The sequence below is a fragment of the Artemia franciscana genome, chromosome 8 (assembly GCF_032884065.1).
Source record: "Artemia franciscana chromosome 8, ASM3288406v1, whole genome shotgun sequence".
NCBI classification, from domain to species: domain Eukaryota; kingdom Metazoa; phylum Arthropoda; class Branchiopoda; order Anostraca; family Artemiidae; genus Artemia; species Artemia franciscana.
Genome location: NC_088870.1, coordinates 14,847,660 through 14,864,332, shown reverse-complemented (window position 1 = coordinate 14,864,332; position 16,673 = coordinate 14,847,660). Strand labels below are relative to the sequence as shown.

Here is a 16,673-nt window from a genome sequence, read left to right as displayed (position 1 = left end):
TAATGTAATTGTTATTTACCCCAAAAAGCAAAAACTTGAGTGTCTGCCAGTCTCTTGTAACTCCCACAATTTTCCGTTACTTCCAGTTAGTCCCCCTCCAAATAAATTCTTATGTAAGTAGAATTCATTGGTAATAGAAGACATAAGAAAATCCAATTTGTAAGCCTATTTGATCTTGTCAATTTTAATCACTTACCTAAATCCTTCAAGTTCTTTAACACAGACGAATCTCGAATTACTTTTGGGCCCAATGATGTTCCCTTTTTAGACTGAAAAATAGTATAGAATTATTAAATGGCAGCCTGAAGGAAGTAACTTTTATAAATGCATTTTCAGGTCACAACTTTTTCAGAAGGGACAGGTGTCCCTTAATATCAGAATCAGCGATTCTCCTCGTCAATGCGTCTCTTTTTTATCAAAGAATGGATAGACATTTATTAATGTTGCTAAAAATAACAAACAGATTCTATTAAACGTACAAACGACACAAGTCTGTAAAACAACTATAGGAGGGTCAAAATATAGTCAAAACACCATAGTAATGCCTAATAGTATGAAGGGCACAAAAGAAATGTAAAGAAGAATGGCAAGAAGAAGCAAGGGCTGTAATTTGAAGAACTAATTGGTATTATTGTGGGTTCTGATGGGTAAGTCCTCATGTCTAAGGCCAAGACACCATGTATAAATAAAAGGCAAACTCTTCTCTAAATAAGAAACAAAAATTGTATTCTCCTTTTGAGCCCTGACTTCATCCCTTAGTCTCACAGGCAATCCCCCCATTATCCTAGTTATATTGCTCAACACTTAGATATAAAACTACTTGTCCTCTTCTTAACAAAACAACTATCTAAGAAACCTCTATTTAAATTTAATCTTTCTAAATCCCTGGTTTAACTGCTTGTTTAACAAAATAATAAGTTTTATCAGCCAAATTCATTGCAAAATATTGTCATTACAGAAACTGCACAGAGAAATTGTGTAGTTATGAATGTGGCTAACCCTAGAATATGTATTAAAATTTTTATCAAACACAAACTTTGCAAGCTTAGATTTGTACTGCGCATCAGCACAAACCCTTCATAAATAAAAAAAAATGCAGCTAAAATATAATTAACTTAAAATGAAGTCAATATTCACTGCTAAAATGAAATCTTTACAAAATCTTATTCACTATTTGAAATAATGAGAAAAGCAATTTCTAAACATGAGTGGTCAATTTGAAGAAAAGATAAAGGCTGAAGAAGCAAGAACTAACATCAGTAACGATTCCCTAATTAAAATGTCATATTTGCTATATTAAATGGTATAGGCTCAACAACAAAGATTCAGTTATTTTTACAGTATAAAAGAGAAACAAAGATTAAAAGTTCACCTGTCCTTTTTCAAATGCAGCACCAACAACACCAATATGAAGATGTTTTGTAAGAATGAGGCCCAAGTAAGGAGATGATTTTGAGACTGTCATTATTATTTTACATAAATTCATCCTGAAATATAAATGACAATAAGTATAACTACACAAATTAATACAACCATAAATGTTTACATTTACAACCCCTTATTCATAGTGTCCTAGGACAAAAAAAAATCTACTTCAGTACCCATTTTCAAAAATACTTTAGAACATACTTTTATACGGAAATATAGAGTGAGTCCAGATTATAAATCCTAATTAAGGTGGCCCTTACTTTATAATCCCCTAAAACTCAGGAGAGCAAAAAATAAAAATATATGGGCTAAATGCAAGAAAATCCAACAGAAGAGGATTTCACCAAGCATAAACTAGAAAGAAATCAATTGACAACATTGGTCAGATCTACCTTCACTGGGTATGAAGATAAACTGGCTAAGCATAGCAAAGACAGTCCAAAAGCCTTCAGGAGATATGAATTCTCCAGCAAACCAGGCAGATGCCTCATACCAGAGATTATCTTACCAAGTGGGGACGCTATAACACCCCCAACTGGAATAGCAAATGAACTTAATAAATCTTTTTCAGCAAATTTTGTGAGGACAATCAGTAACTTCCAAATCCATCCTCTAAGCATGTTATTACCTCTCCCCCATGCCTAAGACGTCATTCACTGAGGAAGAGAGCAGTAAATGGTTATCAAGATTGATATGACTAAAGCAAGGGTCCTGATAGAATCCATCCACGACTCCTGAAAGAAATGGCAAACCAGATAGCCTCCCCATTACCCAACATTTTGAAATAACAGTAACACCCCCAAAAATTGGAGATCTGCTAATGTGCTTCCTGTACTCAAAGAAGAAAAAGTGTACAGATGCCAGAAACTACAGACCTATCGGTTTGACTTCTGTTGCCTCTATAATTATGGAAGGTATGGTAAATGATGCCATCATAAATCATCTGACAGCCAACAACAGATGACATTACAAAACTCATTGATAAGCGGATTCCAGTTGATACTTTTCTACTTGACCAGACAAAGGCATTTCCAAAGGTCCCTTGTTGCAGACTGAAACTAAAACTAGAATGCCAGCAATTAATAAAAGAAGTTTTTGAATGGGTCATAGCCTTTCTGACAGACAGAACACAGGTTGTTCTTATCTATACTTTTGATGACTCACTAGTTTACTCCTATCCACAATCAGTGAAGAGTGGAGTACCTCTGGGCACTTGTCTTGGCCCAACTTTATTCAACATTTATATATGTGATGCCCCTGATTACACAAAAAATAATACAGCATTCTATTCAGATGAGTCCAAGCTTGCAGGGATGGCCAATACTGCTGAAGCACGAACCTATCAACAGGAACACCTGGATAGCCTAGCAAACAGGTCAGAAAAGTGGCTACAGTACAATGCCAAAAAGTCAAGGTCTCCACCCATGGCTGTCACATAAGGGGAGAGGGGGGACTTACTTGACTTAAGGCTCCTGTTTAGGTTTCAGTATAGAGAACAACAAGATCAGGCACCTTCGGGTTGAGCTATTGCTTGCCAGGCTTACAGCTTCTTCCACTGGGATATGGGACTTGGCAAGGAATTCATTGACTTTGTCTTTCCTCCTGGTGAGGGGGCGTCCTCTGGGCTGCTTCCATCCATGCAGGGTAGGGTGAAAGTCGAAGGCAAGCCATGCTGGGGCATTGTGCGACATACAAACGAGGTGGTCATAACACTAAATAATATGCTGAGAAAGCTATATTGAGAAGGGAGTTTGTGCCGTGTGTGACAGGAGGGTTTGGTTGCTAATGAAGTAAGTCCAGTAAAGTCCTGATCCTTCAAAGATGCTTTGTCTATGCAACATTGAGGACACTAAAGATAGATTTTGTAGCTGGCCATGTCTCAGCAACATACAGCAGCAGAGTGCTGACTGACGCATTGTAACGCACATTTTGGTTTTGCAACTTATGTTTGGCTATTGCCAGAGGCTGCTCAGCCTCCCAACAATTGTCAATGCTTTGGCTATTTGAGATGTAAGCTGCTTTGTAATTGAGCCATCCATTGACAGAACAGATCCCATGCAAGTGAAGTCCTAAACCACATCTACTTAGTTGCTCCCAATGTTGACTTCCTTCACAGTACAATGGGATGTGGGAGGTTCAAGGACCACAACTTTGGTTTTCTGCCAGTTGATCTTCAGTCCAACTTGTGAGGCTTCTTCTGAGAGCACCTGGAGAGTTTTGGTCACCTTTTTGACAGTGTCTGCAAACAACACTATGTTGTTAGTGAAGTCAGCATCAAAGAGTAGCTGGTCTCCAAACTGAAGGCAATTTGTTGTGCTGGTCATAATGTTGTCTATGATGCAGTTGAAGAGCTCAGGTGCAGCAGTGCAACCTTGCAAGACGCCTTTCAAACGCCTTCTGGACCCCCAAGAGGGGGACACCCGCCCCCAACGTTTTTGAGCACTTGGTACAAGAAATGAGTAGGTAGGTGAATGGTGCAGTGCCATGGTTTTTCCAAATCTGCCTAAAAAATTGTTTGGTTAAATAAACACCATGGAAATATTGACATTTCATCTATAGAAATCTGAAAATTAGTTGATAAACATAGCAGTATTACCAACTCCTGATCTGATTTTACAGATGGTACCAGAATTTTCTATTTGGTCAAAATAAAGAGGATAATATAATGATATAACATATACTAAAATCAGTAGTAAGCACAGCAGTTTCACCAACTTGTACAATGATTTTACATATTGTATTCAAAACATTGACAACAGTTTGTAGAATCCTTGACTCCTCACCAAACAGTTTGGCCAAACCATCCAGTCTCAAGCCCTGGAGTCATTTAAGTGTGGTGTGGACAGGGAGCACAGGGGATGGCATCTACACTGGGACACCTCAGAGTCATCAACAAAACTCTGAAATCATTACTGGCAGGCATGTTACAAGGAACCTCCCTTTCACACCTGCATAATAGGAATTTAGGTGATTATTGAAAAATAACTTAATATTTCAAAATAGAAAAAAAATATATGACAAATTTATACTTGGTAAATTTATACATATTCATATAATTTAGCTATGAATAAAGTGAACAAATCACTTGCTACCTTTTGTTGTGCTCTTTTAAAATTTAATAATTGCTCCAGGGGCAAATTCCATTTTGAGCCCTTAAGACCAAGCCAAAAAAATGCCATTTGCAGCTGATTCAGGAATGGTTATTATTATTTTCATTTGTCATGACAGTAAAATGTTATTTTGAAAACAAATTTATATTGATTTTTCAAGAGCCTGAAACATCTCAAAAAAGGTATCACAGCAAAACAAAAAGTATACCATTACTGAATAAAAGAAAAATAACATTTTTGCATGGGTAGTACTGATGCGTTATTGTTTTTCTTTTTATTTCTATGTGTTAATAGGGAACTGAAAGATCATAAATATTTTTGTATGGCCATATTTAAAAGTTTACCTTTATATTTAATTAGTTTTTAACTTTCTATTGTAGTCTAAAACTGCAGACAAGGCAATAAGTTACCTTTTGGGGTACTGTTAAGGGCTCAAAATGGAATCTGCACCACAAACAATTATTGGATTTGGAAAATTCACTTTCTTCCCAGCTAGGCCTAGATTATATGAATATGTATAAATTTACCTCATTTTTGCTGTATATTATAAAGTAAGGATTTTATTGTTTTTTTTTTGTTAGTATTTATACAGTCTTTGGCTATATTAAACCATAAGGAGGGGGGTTGACTTTTCAAAAACACACCAAACATAAAAATAGACACAAAATCAGAAGGCTAAAAATGTCTCTTTTTTTCTAGGTCTAGCATGTCTCCTTCTGGAGAGCTGCTATTCTAGAGCTCTACCTACACCTCTCTAGATTTCATTCTAACTAATCTGAATAATTCTTACAGTCTGCCATCAGCTTTGCCTCCATTGGGTGGGAGTTATCATTTTCCCTCCTCCTGTCCCCCTCTTTTAATTTTAAGCATACATTCTTAGTAACTTATAGCTCTTTCTGCACTCTTCAGAATGCTGGCCTTATTTCTTTTGGAATGTGGCTGAGTACTAAGGTGTAATCTAATATTTATAGTTTGTATGATCTTTATGAAAAAATCACTACTTTCCACAACAAACTAAATGACAAATATCTAATTTCTCTCCCAGAAAAAGATTTAAAAAGTGCTCCAGTGACAAACCATTCATTAATCAACTCATAAAATTGCTAATTAAAAAAAAAATTGAATCTTTTCAGAAATGGTAAATTGAATGAATCTAATAAACTAAGAAAAACAATTAAATAGGAAATACATAAATCTGCCTAATCCTACTACAAGAGCAAGGTCAAAGAATTGTTTAAGGTTGTCTCCATTTTATAAAACAGATCACAGGTAGTAAATATCAGAATCATTACTCCAGCCCCCTCCCTGTCCACAATGGAGTGCCCCAAGGTACTCTCCTTTTTTTCTTACAATAAATAGCCTTGCTAAGGAATTTCTCAACAGATGGAAATTTGTAGATGATCCAACATTTGTTGAAATCTGCTACTGAAACTTAGTAAGCAACATCTGGTCTCTCTTTTAAAAAAAAAATATATATTTTGTATTTGTGATTTAAAAATCAAGAAATAAAAGTTACAGTTTTAGAATCAGAAGACCATCAGCCTTGTGTTCATATGTGGAAAAAACTGAAAGTATATATACATCAAAATAAGATAATTGGTATTTCTAAAAAAAAAAAAATTCTGGGTAAGTCCATAAACTAATAATTTCAACTGTTTGATCTAACATAATTTTAATAATACCCATATTAGTTTCATAGCTTGAATTTAAAATACAATTTTTAATAATTTCTTTTCAGTAACAAAATGTGAGGGTTTGAGTTTTACATAATTTTGCTCAATTGGATACTGGTCTTTTACCCTAGCCTATTATGAAGTATTCTAACAATTTTTGGTAAAATTTTAGTTTAGCAACTTTTTGCCATCTTGAAAAGGGGTTAGGTAAAAATTGAAACTTCCAGTATTGAATCCAGAGGCAAAACATACTCTGGGAAGGTATCATCAAGCTTCTATGTTAACTCTCTTCTGATGTCAAAGTCTTAGAAAATCTTAGATTTCTGACTATTAATTTTCAGTTTTCTGTTGTTGTTTTTTTTTTTCTCTGGTTTTAGTTTTTGAAATGCAATTCCTGTTATTTGAGCAAAATTTTAAGCCATATCAATTGGTTTGTATTTATTTGGGAAATGTATTTGCAAATCTTTAAAACATCACAAATTGGGAATGAGCAAAGTTGTGAAGCTGAAAACACTTTTATTGTACTTTGTTTAAGCAGATGATCTATTCTTCAAGGTTTCACTTTTAAATAAACACAAAGGTTTTTAATTATCATCAAAGGTATATATAGAACTTGCATCACAAACATGATACATAACCTAGTTTTCACAGTGTTTATACCAGACAATTAGCTTCAGATCAGTGGGAAAATACATTTTACTTATATTTTCATTAAATATTTGGTTGGTATTTTGGTTTGGTTATGTAGCCTATTTAATAGGCTATAAAGCTCTCTGGGCAGCCCCCTTTCCAAAATTCTTTGTGGTAGTTTCTATAATTTTGTTATTTGACAATTATATTTTCACTGTATTTTGTACCATTTCATTAGCATTCACCAAACTTCCCTTTTGAGTGTGTATTATACACATAAGTATCCAGGGCCCTCTAGAGGGAGGAGTGGAGGAAGGTAGGTCTTACTTCAAAATACTCTCCCAGGGAATATTTTAGTCTGTAGATCCATCCCTTAAAGTTTCATTTTCCAAACCTAGCCTCTTTCCAAGATAGCAAAAAGTAGCTAATCTAGACTTTTACCAGATTTTAGTTTAGACACTTTTCAGCATCTTGGAAAAGGGTTAGCCTAGTCCTAGGTGTTATTCAGGGTCAAAAACATACTCTGGGGGTAAATTTCTAGTTAAAAGACTTCTTGCTATTTTGGAAAGGGGTTAGGTTAGGAAATGATACTTTCAGGGATGGGTCTACAGGCTAAAGTATGTCCTAAGAAGGTACTTTAATGTACCCACCTCTACTCCCTCTCCCTCTAGAGGGTCCTAACCTTTGTTGACCTTTAAAAACATGTGTGTTATAAAAGTGAAACCTTGCAAAATAGATCTTCTGCTTGAATGAAGTACAAAAAAATTGTTTTCAGCTGGACAACTTTGTTCAATCCCAATTTATAAGGTTTACAAGATATTCAAATACATTTCCTAAATTTTCAAGAAATAAAACATTGATATGGCTCAGAATTCTACTCAAATAACAGGAATTGCATTTTCAGAACTAAAGGCAGAGAAAAAGCAACTGGTAACTGATAATTAAGATAAAATGATGTTTTGTCAATTTCAATTGGTATAAAACTGTCATGTAGGAAAATTTTAGGGCCCTCTAGAGGGAGAAGAAATGGAAGTGATTAACCTTTTCCTTAGTCTACTAGATCTTGCTTGAACCAGCACGCTTCTAATTTGAAAATAGTGCCAAAGACAGTTAGCCAGTCTCGCTGATTTAGAGAAAGTATTTTTCGACGTCTAGGGGAGGGAGGAAGCACCCTCCCCCCCTAATTGGCGGCCTGCTAAAATCTTTTGATTATTCTCACTTCTTTTAGAAATTGCTATAATTTTTATGCCTATTGAACATTTAAACAGTGCCCTTGTTATAAATGTATTTGAATTAAAAAGTCAGGAGGGCTCCCTATTTAAATATACCTTTAGATAATAGGTTGGATTATAAATTTCAATGATTTTATACAAAAAAAGTTAATACTCTACTGAAATTTGCATTTATTAGCTTTTACTGCTTAGAAGTTTGACCGAACTGTAGCCAGAATATTGTTTACTACACTCTAGTCAAGTTACCCACCACCGTTGAACTCCTTAGTTGCTGGCACATTTAATTTTGGACGACTTGGTAACTATATATTTGCTTTTCAGTCCACCTTGGGCAAAACCTTAGTAAACAAAAAATATCTTCCCCTTTCTCTACATGATTTTATTTGTCTTTCCTTCTCTTTGTCTTTCCTGTCTTTCAATTTATTCCATGAATTGATATTTTTCTTGAATTGTTATAAGCTACATGAAGCTCTCTTGACATATTACAAGACAGTAGATTGTTGCTTGCATGACGAATATCCTTCTTGGATTGCATTAAGTCCTGTACCGCTTCAGTTGTTGTTAAGCTCTTGAAAATTCCTTTTGACACATACCCTTATGTTCAGCAAAGCACACAAACTATGCAACAAGACAAATTGCTTTTTATCCACTATTCCTTAATTTTCACGTTATTTTTGTAAGATGTCACCAAAAAATAGATGAATCCTCTAAATATTCATTTCCAACTATCATTGCAATATCTCGTTCCCTTTCTCGACCGCTAATCTTCACGTCAGGATAGTTCGATTTTGTTTGATGCTAAACTATTAAAATCCTTATGGCAATATAATTCACTTTTTTGCCGGCTCTTTATATTCTGTAGAGCCTTCAAGAATAATTGGTCAATTAGGATATGAATATCTATTCCCATAGCTTATATTTGGCCAGTCTCATAGCGGCCTGCTCCATTCCAAATATTTCAGCCTGAAAAAGTGTAACAAACTCTCCCAGGTGATAAATTATTATCTAATTGGCTTCTTTCTAAAAATAATCTTATAGATTGAAGCCCAAAATGAGCACTATAGCCATTCCCTTGTGTGTTGATATTTTCATTAGTTTTAGATTCCTTTATACACAGATTAAGGTGGTCTCATGGCTCATAATTCGAGTGGATTCAGCCCAAACCACTACTCCTTATGGAAGCATCGGTTTTATTGCTGATTTTATAAGCTAATATTCTCATTTATAGAAGAGCTCTGTATAATGAGACTGAACTAGGAAAACGTTGATTTTCCCCGCTTTATCAATTTAGTGAGCTTCCAGCTCAATTGATAGCCATTTCTCTTCTTTATGCGTTTAACTTGTTTTATTCAGAGACATAGATCAATCATGCACTTTAAGACCGAAAAGGGATTTCCTGTTTTGCTTTTGTAAGAAAACTGCTGTGTCACTCTTTTCAGGTGCTAGTCGGAGTGTATGATTTTGCGACCCACTTTTGACTTCGTTCTATATATTTTGTGCCAATTCAAACAAGACTCTCAAGCATTTGCCTCTCAGTGCAGATACTAGGTCATTAGGATATGACTTGGTATATCTGAAATGTTGCATTAGCAACATCGAAAACCTAAATCATGGCAAGGCTCGACATACAAGGGGAACCTCTTCTTTCTGGAGTACAGCCTTTTTTATTTATTTTGTTTCTTGATCATCTAAAAATCATGACTGTCTATGAATTCCTGAGCATCTGGGAGTTATTTTTAGCTAGATCTGTTTAATTTCTATTTCTCCATCTTTTTGGATTCAAAAACTGCATTTTCAAGTTTTCCTTTATGGCAAGAAATACATTTAACGCATATACCTTACACACCAAAGCTTGCTCGCCTGCCTCACTAATTGATGGATTGCTGCTTCTATAGATCTTATTGATTTAAATCCCATATCATATTTTGATATCACGTTCTCGGTATCTGGGCTAGTCCCCAGATACCAATGAATCAATCGTTCCATCACCTCAAGTTGAGTGAATGTTAAAATAACCGTTCTACGAGACCAGACTTTCAAAAATCCTCTTTCCCAGGCTTAATCATGAAGATACCAATGGTTCTTAGCCACGTACGGGGAACGTAGCCGTAATGTGAGCCATTCTAATATAATGGGTTCCTATCTCATCTTTTACCTTATGGAGCATTACAGTATATACCCGATCAGCGTCAGTGGCTTTGAAGGGTTAAATTTCATCGACAGCTATATTTTTACCCAGTCTCCCTTGAAATTTAAAAAAAGCAGGCTCTCTCGAATAACAGGGTAAATGCAAGAAGCTGGCAGAGAGCTAATTTCTCGTGAGTCATTTAAATATGTTGAAGCAAGTGGTTCAGTTTCTTCCGGGTCAGCTGTTAAGAATGCGATTCCCTCTTATTACATCGTCCTAAGTGTATACGATGCTCTATTTTTAGACTTTAGTGTCCTATTACAAGCTTCATCTCCCTACAGTTTTGCAAAAAAATCACACGAGGCTGTCTTTGGTCTCCTATTTTTTTAAAGGAGTTTTAAGCCTTCCATGTCAAGGATGGCCCAAAGAGGGAGGTTCCCCCCTGTGTTTTGCGAAATCGTATCAGGCGTTTAGCTTGGGCTTGGACAGGTTATAGGCACTCATTTTGGTCAGAGACGGTCTGTTTTTCCACCTTCGGGAATGATTGTCACATTTTCAAATTGTTCAGTAAAAAACCGACCAATTTTTCCGCTACTCAGTTTGAGTTGTCATCACTGTCAAAGATAATCCAAGTTATTCAAATTAAACCAGTACAAAACATCAGTAGCTACTGGTTCTAATGACATTTTTAAAACCGTTCATGAAAATTCTACGTTGAATAAAATACATCTTAGTGTAAATAAAATCAACATCATATTCTGTGTTGAGCTATGCAATGAATTAACAATCGATTACCCTAAAGCATGTACCCCCCCAGGTTTAAAAAAATTCCCCCCCCCAAGTTTTTGTGAATCGACGCCACTCGAAACGAAAATCATAATTTTGTGCAAACTTAATCGAAAAAAGCTGAATACTTTCCCAACTGATCTGCAAATTCAGAAACGAAAGTGCTACTTTCTAACCAGGCTGGTTCGTAGCAGTCTTAAAACACCTGGGTGGTAGATGGTGTACGTAAAATGACACGAAATAAATAGCACTAGAAAGCAAAGAAAGGAAGATAGACGAGTCGTGTCTCTCCTTGGTTACACAAATCACATTTCTCAGATTATTGCCGCTTCGTCAGGTATGGTGGTCGCGTTGATATCCTCCTTGACAAAATAACTCGTGCTAAGAATTTGTAGCAAGACAAAAATGGAGTTAGTAATAACATGTTGACTAAGAGCAACAATTGTCATTATTGAGCTGTCTGAGTGGTCAGCGCAACAGCATTGTAATCTTACGTCCTTCACGACTAGGGTTCGAGTCCTGGTATTCCTATTCTTTGTTTTGGGAAAGGAGCCAGTGACTTGACTCCTTAAGCTTAGCCGGAGTCGATCCAGCTCTAAATGAGTCTCCGGAGGAATATGGGAAAGGTAAACGGGAAGGGTGTGGGAAAGAAAAGGATGCCTAGTCCCCCTCCTCAAACATTGTACTGGCTGAAGGGCTATGCAACATAGATTAGCGTCAATAGTGTGAACTCAGAAGCCTAGTGCTGTCAACCTCACTTTTAACCATTGCCAATTTAAACTGAAACTGTAAAAATAAATTAAATTTTGCTTACAAACTATGCATCAAAGAATACACTTTTTTATATAGATTTGAAATATGTAAAATTTTATAATTATCTCATCAAGCTTTATTTTCAAAAGAAAAAGACACAAGAAAGATTTGGATTCAACAATATTTCATACCAACAAACTGTAAGTAAAGAGCTGTCCTTGTCAACGCTAACAAATACTCTAAAAAAAAAATTTTTCTATCAAATATGGATCTACATAATTCAGCTTTTGAACGGATTCTAAATACGCAAACCTTTGATTTTCTCATCAAACGTTACCAATGTAAGAAAATGTTCATAGTTCTAGAAAAAAAGAGTTGACAATCCCTCAAAGGAGTACAATCTTGATAATAATGATAGAATGAAATTCAAGATCGTATTGACAAAGAAAATACCTAAGTACACCCTTTTCACAAAGTATAATTAAACAAAAAAGCTAAACTTTAAAGTAAGCAGCGGAGTTCCAGGAGGCCCCAGCTCCATTAGAATTAGGATAAACCTGAATATAATATCAATAGATAATATGCGTAATGATTAAATTATATATTTTTTTCCCCACTAATTTACAAAAGATGTCAAACTTCATAAAAATGTTTATCTAGCAAAACTGTGCGTAATGATTAACTTGTATATTTTTCCCCACTAATTTACAAAACATGTTAAACTTCATAAAAATGTTCATCTAGCAAAACTGCTGTAGTTGAACGAGATAAATTATCTGTTTTTTTTTCAAGTAATTATTGCATGTAAAGTGTTTTTAAGGACTATTGTGGACAGTTCAAGCCCAGCTCATCCGTTTCTTCAAAATCCATGAAACGCAAATATTAAGAAGTCCAAATCAACGATTAACAAATATTTTGTACTTTTTTTTAGTTGTAAAGGGGACTTCTCAGCTTCAACCAACAATTCAAAATTATGAAGAGACAATTCAAGACCACTACACTTTTACTGAAAAAGTTACATTTATTATATGAATTATAATAAAGAATTATTACATGATGTTGCTTAATTTAAGAGTAATCAATATTGACACATTGATGACACAATATTCTGGCTTCTGGTACAAGACCACGTCTTATCCTCTGAAATGGCATTCCACCCCAACTAGCTTTCACAGCACGTATTTTTAGAAGAAAGGGTAAAATACGGTGAAAAAACAAACTTGTGAAAAAAGACAATATTTCAATGTGAGGGTTATCTAATAAAAGTGCAATTCAAGGGGGTAATGCTTCGAATCTCCCTGAGGGGCAGTTCTAGATCACTCTTAGGTGAGAGCTTTCCTATAACTTTTTATATCCAAAAATCTATATAGAACTCATTATTAGACAAAAACACATAATCATTCAACAACCAAAAATAGTTTTATTTCGTTAAGTAGAATAAAATACATCACTTCCAATGGCAGAAAAATGTCTAGTTTCTATTTTCTAATCAGCGAATCAAAAGCACCTTTTTGCAGATTTATTTTAAAATGACCCTAGCTAAACTACTAATCCTAAGCACAGATAACTGAGATCTCTAGCATTCATTAAAATATTTTTATTTTCATGTTCATGTCCACAATGACACAATATTCACAACTACACAATACTTATCGTCGAGCCCAAAATGAAAGGGCCTACCCGACCCAAGAGCTTTAAGCATTAAAAGGAGAGCAAACACTAAATTCCTGAAGCAAATGGTGGTAAGAGCATTTCTCAGATTTGTTACCAGCAAAGCAATCATATATTTTATATTGCAATAAATTAATTGCTAAACAAAAAATACACTTTGAGGTCGGACCTTTCGATATGGTCACTCTAAGATATTTCTAGCAGACACACTAAATAAAATTTGAATGTGATTTGGGCTCAAATATAAAAAACAAACTTTTTATGATGAATCGATTCGAATACATGAATATCCTCGAGCATAGAAAATCAGGCAATTTTGTTATGCCCTTCCATGCATACATCTTTTTAAGAAGACAAGGTACAGATACATGATCCATAAAACGGGTCTAAATACCCCTCTCTGAACACACCCACACTGGATGAAGACCTACAAAAGAAGTCCTACGAACATGATACCTCGTTTTCGGGAAACATCAGATATTCTCTTTAATTTTGGACAAGACGATATTAAACGCTTAAAAGTGTTTAGTCAAATATACAGTCATAGGCGTAATTACAAGGGAAGGGGGTATTTGAGAGCTAAAACCCTTCCTGGGGATATTACACCTGAATAAGCATCTTTCAATCCTTATATTTCCCGTGTATTTAATTGTTTCAAAAAGGAAAGAAAGGTACTTAGCTCTATCAATAAATATAACAAGGAAAGCTAAAGTAATGCAACGAGCCTGTCGGCCTTCAAGACCACATATACAAACTTTTGCTAAGCTAACATTTTTAACCCATTTCTGAAAAGTGAAAGAATGCTCATTTTCGAAAACACAAAACGTCAAAATATCGAAAGAATAAAGCAGGAAATACAGATTCACTCTATCGGTTCATTGTGCTCAGATTAGGAGAGTGCAGAATAATATCTCGATTTGATGTTAAACATCAGTTAATACCTATTGACAGAGTGGTAACCAGGATTTTTTGGGGGGAGGGGGAGGGCTGGGGTGCAAAAACTTTTAAAACGCGACAAAAATTTGTTTATATCCATTTTCGTTACATTTATACGAGCCAGACAAACATTATGGGGTTTTCATCCCCCCCCTGGATACAGCCTTGCCTATTGAATTACCACAGTCAAATACACGATTGAACAATTAAATTAAAATACACGAAGCGTCAAAACTCACAACATGAAAAACAAAATTTAGTGCTTCTTTTCGTTAGAGGCTGATAAAAACTTTCACGTACGACTAGTCACTGAAAGTCAAAAGGGTTTCATAACTTGAGTCGAGATGGGCCATTTTTTCCTCCTTCATGTAGGTGTACTTGGGCATAATACTAGAAAAAAGAAAGTTGTTATATAACTTATATTGAATCATAGAACTTACAACTAGGAACTTAAGTAGTCGATCACAATAGTTGAGAGTAATAAACTAATTAACTTAAATAGCTAAATATAACTTCCATTAAATTAAGGGCAACAAAACTTATTAAAAGCATTTCTTTCTAACCAACACTTCTAGTCTACATATCTGGGACTTTGTTTTCAAGGTTCGAAAACCATGGAATTTGGATGGAATCTACTAAATCGAAGAAATGTATTAATTCAAAATATTCCTGAGAACGACTTTTAGTCTTTTCCCTTTAAATCTGATTCATTGTTTTTCGTCAATATTGCTCTGTAAAATTAGTAAAAATCAATAAAATTCGGAATAAATAGTGAAAATCCTCTGCGAACGACGTATCACCACGTTCAAAGCCGAGAGGAGAATCCGATATTTTCCCTTCTAATCTTTCCCTGAAAAAAAAAATTCTGATGTTGCTCCTTGCAATGTGAGACTTTTTGTTTTCCATCAAGAGTGTTCAAATTAACTTCTAATTATTTGACCTTTCACTAAATAATTCTTTGAATTATTTTTGAGCGACCCAAGTGAGCTCTTACATTTCAGCTGTTGCAGAAGCATGTTTCACTCTACAACACAAATCACATCTGGGGAAATGTCCGAGTGCACCGTTGGTTTTTGTTTTCTTTAAGCAGCGTCCACTAGCAAGTCCAGGAAAATTTCCATCCCCAGTCATACATGTCTAGCTATACCCTTGCTTATGAATAGAATTTCAGCTAGACACACCTATGAACCCCATTCTTTAGGAGAGATAACAAATATAGTGGAAAAGACCCTCCTGACTGATATAATTTGAAGTCTCGCCATATGAAACAGAAATCATTTTGCATACTTCATCTCCAACCTCCTTTGGATGGAGTGGCGGTACGAATTTACTAAATAAACGAGCAAAACATATATTTAACAATCGATATTTAATTTTGCCACGATGAACAGCCAACACAACATTTCCCCTTTTTCACAAATAATGTTTGATTTTTTTTAAATAAATGAAAAAAGTAAACACTAAGTACATATTTGACAAATAGTCTCTGACTAGGCAAAACGCCTGCTCCGTGCGGCTTTTGGCAAGCAAAACAGGCTTCATCGACCCCAAGTCGCATCTTTTCACTCACTCAATCCTCGGACCTCAAACGCTTGTTATCATGACGTGGTATATCCTTTCAGCAGGCCTTTGGCTTTGTAAGGATGTCATTTTGTTTCATCATAACCGTCGGCTTTTAAACTTGTTATGGTATTGGTTCACTACGGGGAACCGTCCTTCACTTAGGATTTGGCCTAATCTCTCAAACTGATTAGCAAAAAATAATATTTTTTCAATTCCTTTTTGAAATCAGTCATGAAAAGATTTTCAAGCTACATGATCAGATGGACGAAAAAGGGGCATCTGGGCTCCTGCTTGTCATCATCACCATCCAAATTTGCTTAACTTAGGTATGTTGTGTTACTTTCGAATCGGGATCATTCAGGAATATTTTAGGGAATGATCCAAAATGATTAAATGTTAATAATCACAAATCATTAAGATTATGGAATGAACATTCTAGGTAAAAAACAAACAAACAATGTGTAATTTTATATGTCTTATTTGATTTTCATCAAAGTTCAAATTTGAGGATTTTAAGCAGAGGTCACAACATCAAATTTGTTTGCGGTGTGAATTTCTTGATATATATATATATATATATATATATATATATATATATATATATATATATATATATATATATATATATATATATATATATATATATATAGTATATATATATATAAAATGTGACAATCAATTTACGATAATTTTTGTTTAAAAGAACTTATTTTTACAACTATTTTTCATCCTTTTAGAGCAGTTCCTTTCAAATTAATTGAAG

General features: G+C 34.8%; 2 protein-coding genes across 4 annotated transcripts in view; both read right to left on the bottom strand.

The window, feature by feature from the left end:
* Nucleotides 1–7,952, bottom strand: part of LOC136030027 (arginase-1-like) — a 38,245-nt gene extending 30,293 nt beyond the window's left edge. Inside the window, exons 1-3 of the mRNA XM_065708640.1 lie at nucleotides 7,883–7,952; nucleotides 1,373–1,487; nucleotides 197–269 (exon numbers count right to left, since the gene is read on the bottom strand). Of these exons, the coding sequence (XP_065564712.1) occupies nucleotides 197–269; nucleotides 1,373–1,486 (187 nt within the window). The 5' untranslated portion in view covers nucleotide 1,487; nucleotides 7,883–7,952. The remainder of the gene's footprint in view (nucleotides 1–196; nucleotides 270–1,372; nucleotides 1,488–7,882) is intronic.
* Nucleotides 7,953–13,140: 5,188 nt separating this feature from the next.
* Nucleotides 13,141–16,673, bottom strand: part of LOC136030026 (fasciculation and elongation protein zeta-2-like) — an 87,872-nt gene continuing 84,339 nt past the window's right edge. For all 3 annotated transcript variants that reach the window (XM_065708637.1, XM_065708639.1, XM_065708638.1), the window contains exon 7: nucleotides 13,141–14,737. In XM_065708637.1, coding sequence (XP_065564709.1) covers nucleotides 14,712–14,737 — 26 coding nt within the window. In that variant the 3' untranslated portion in view covers nucleotides 13,141–14,711. The remainder of the gene's footprint in view (nucleotides 14,738–16,673) is intronic.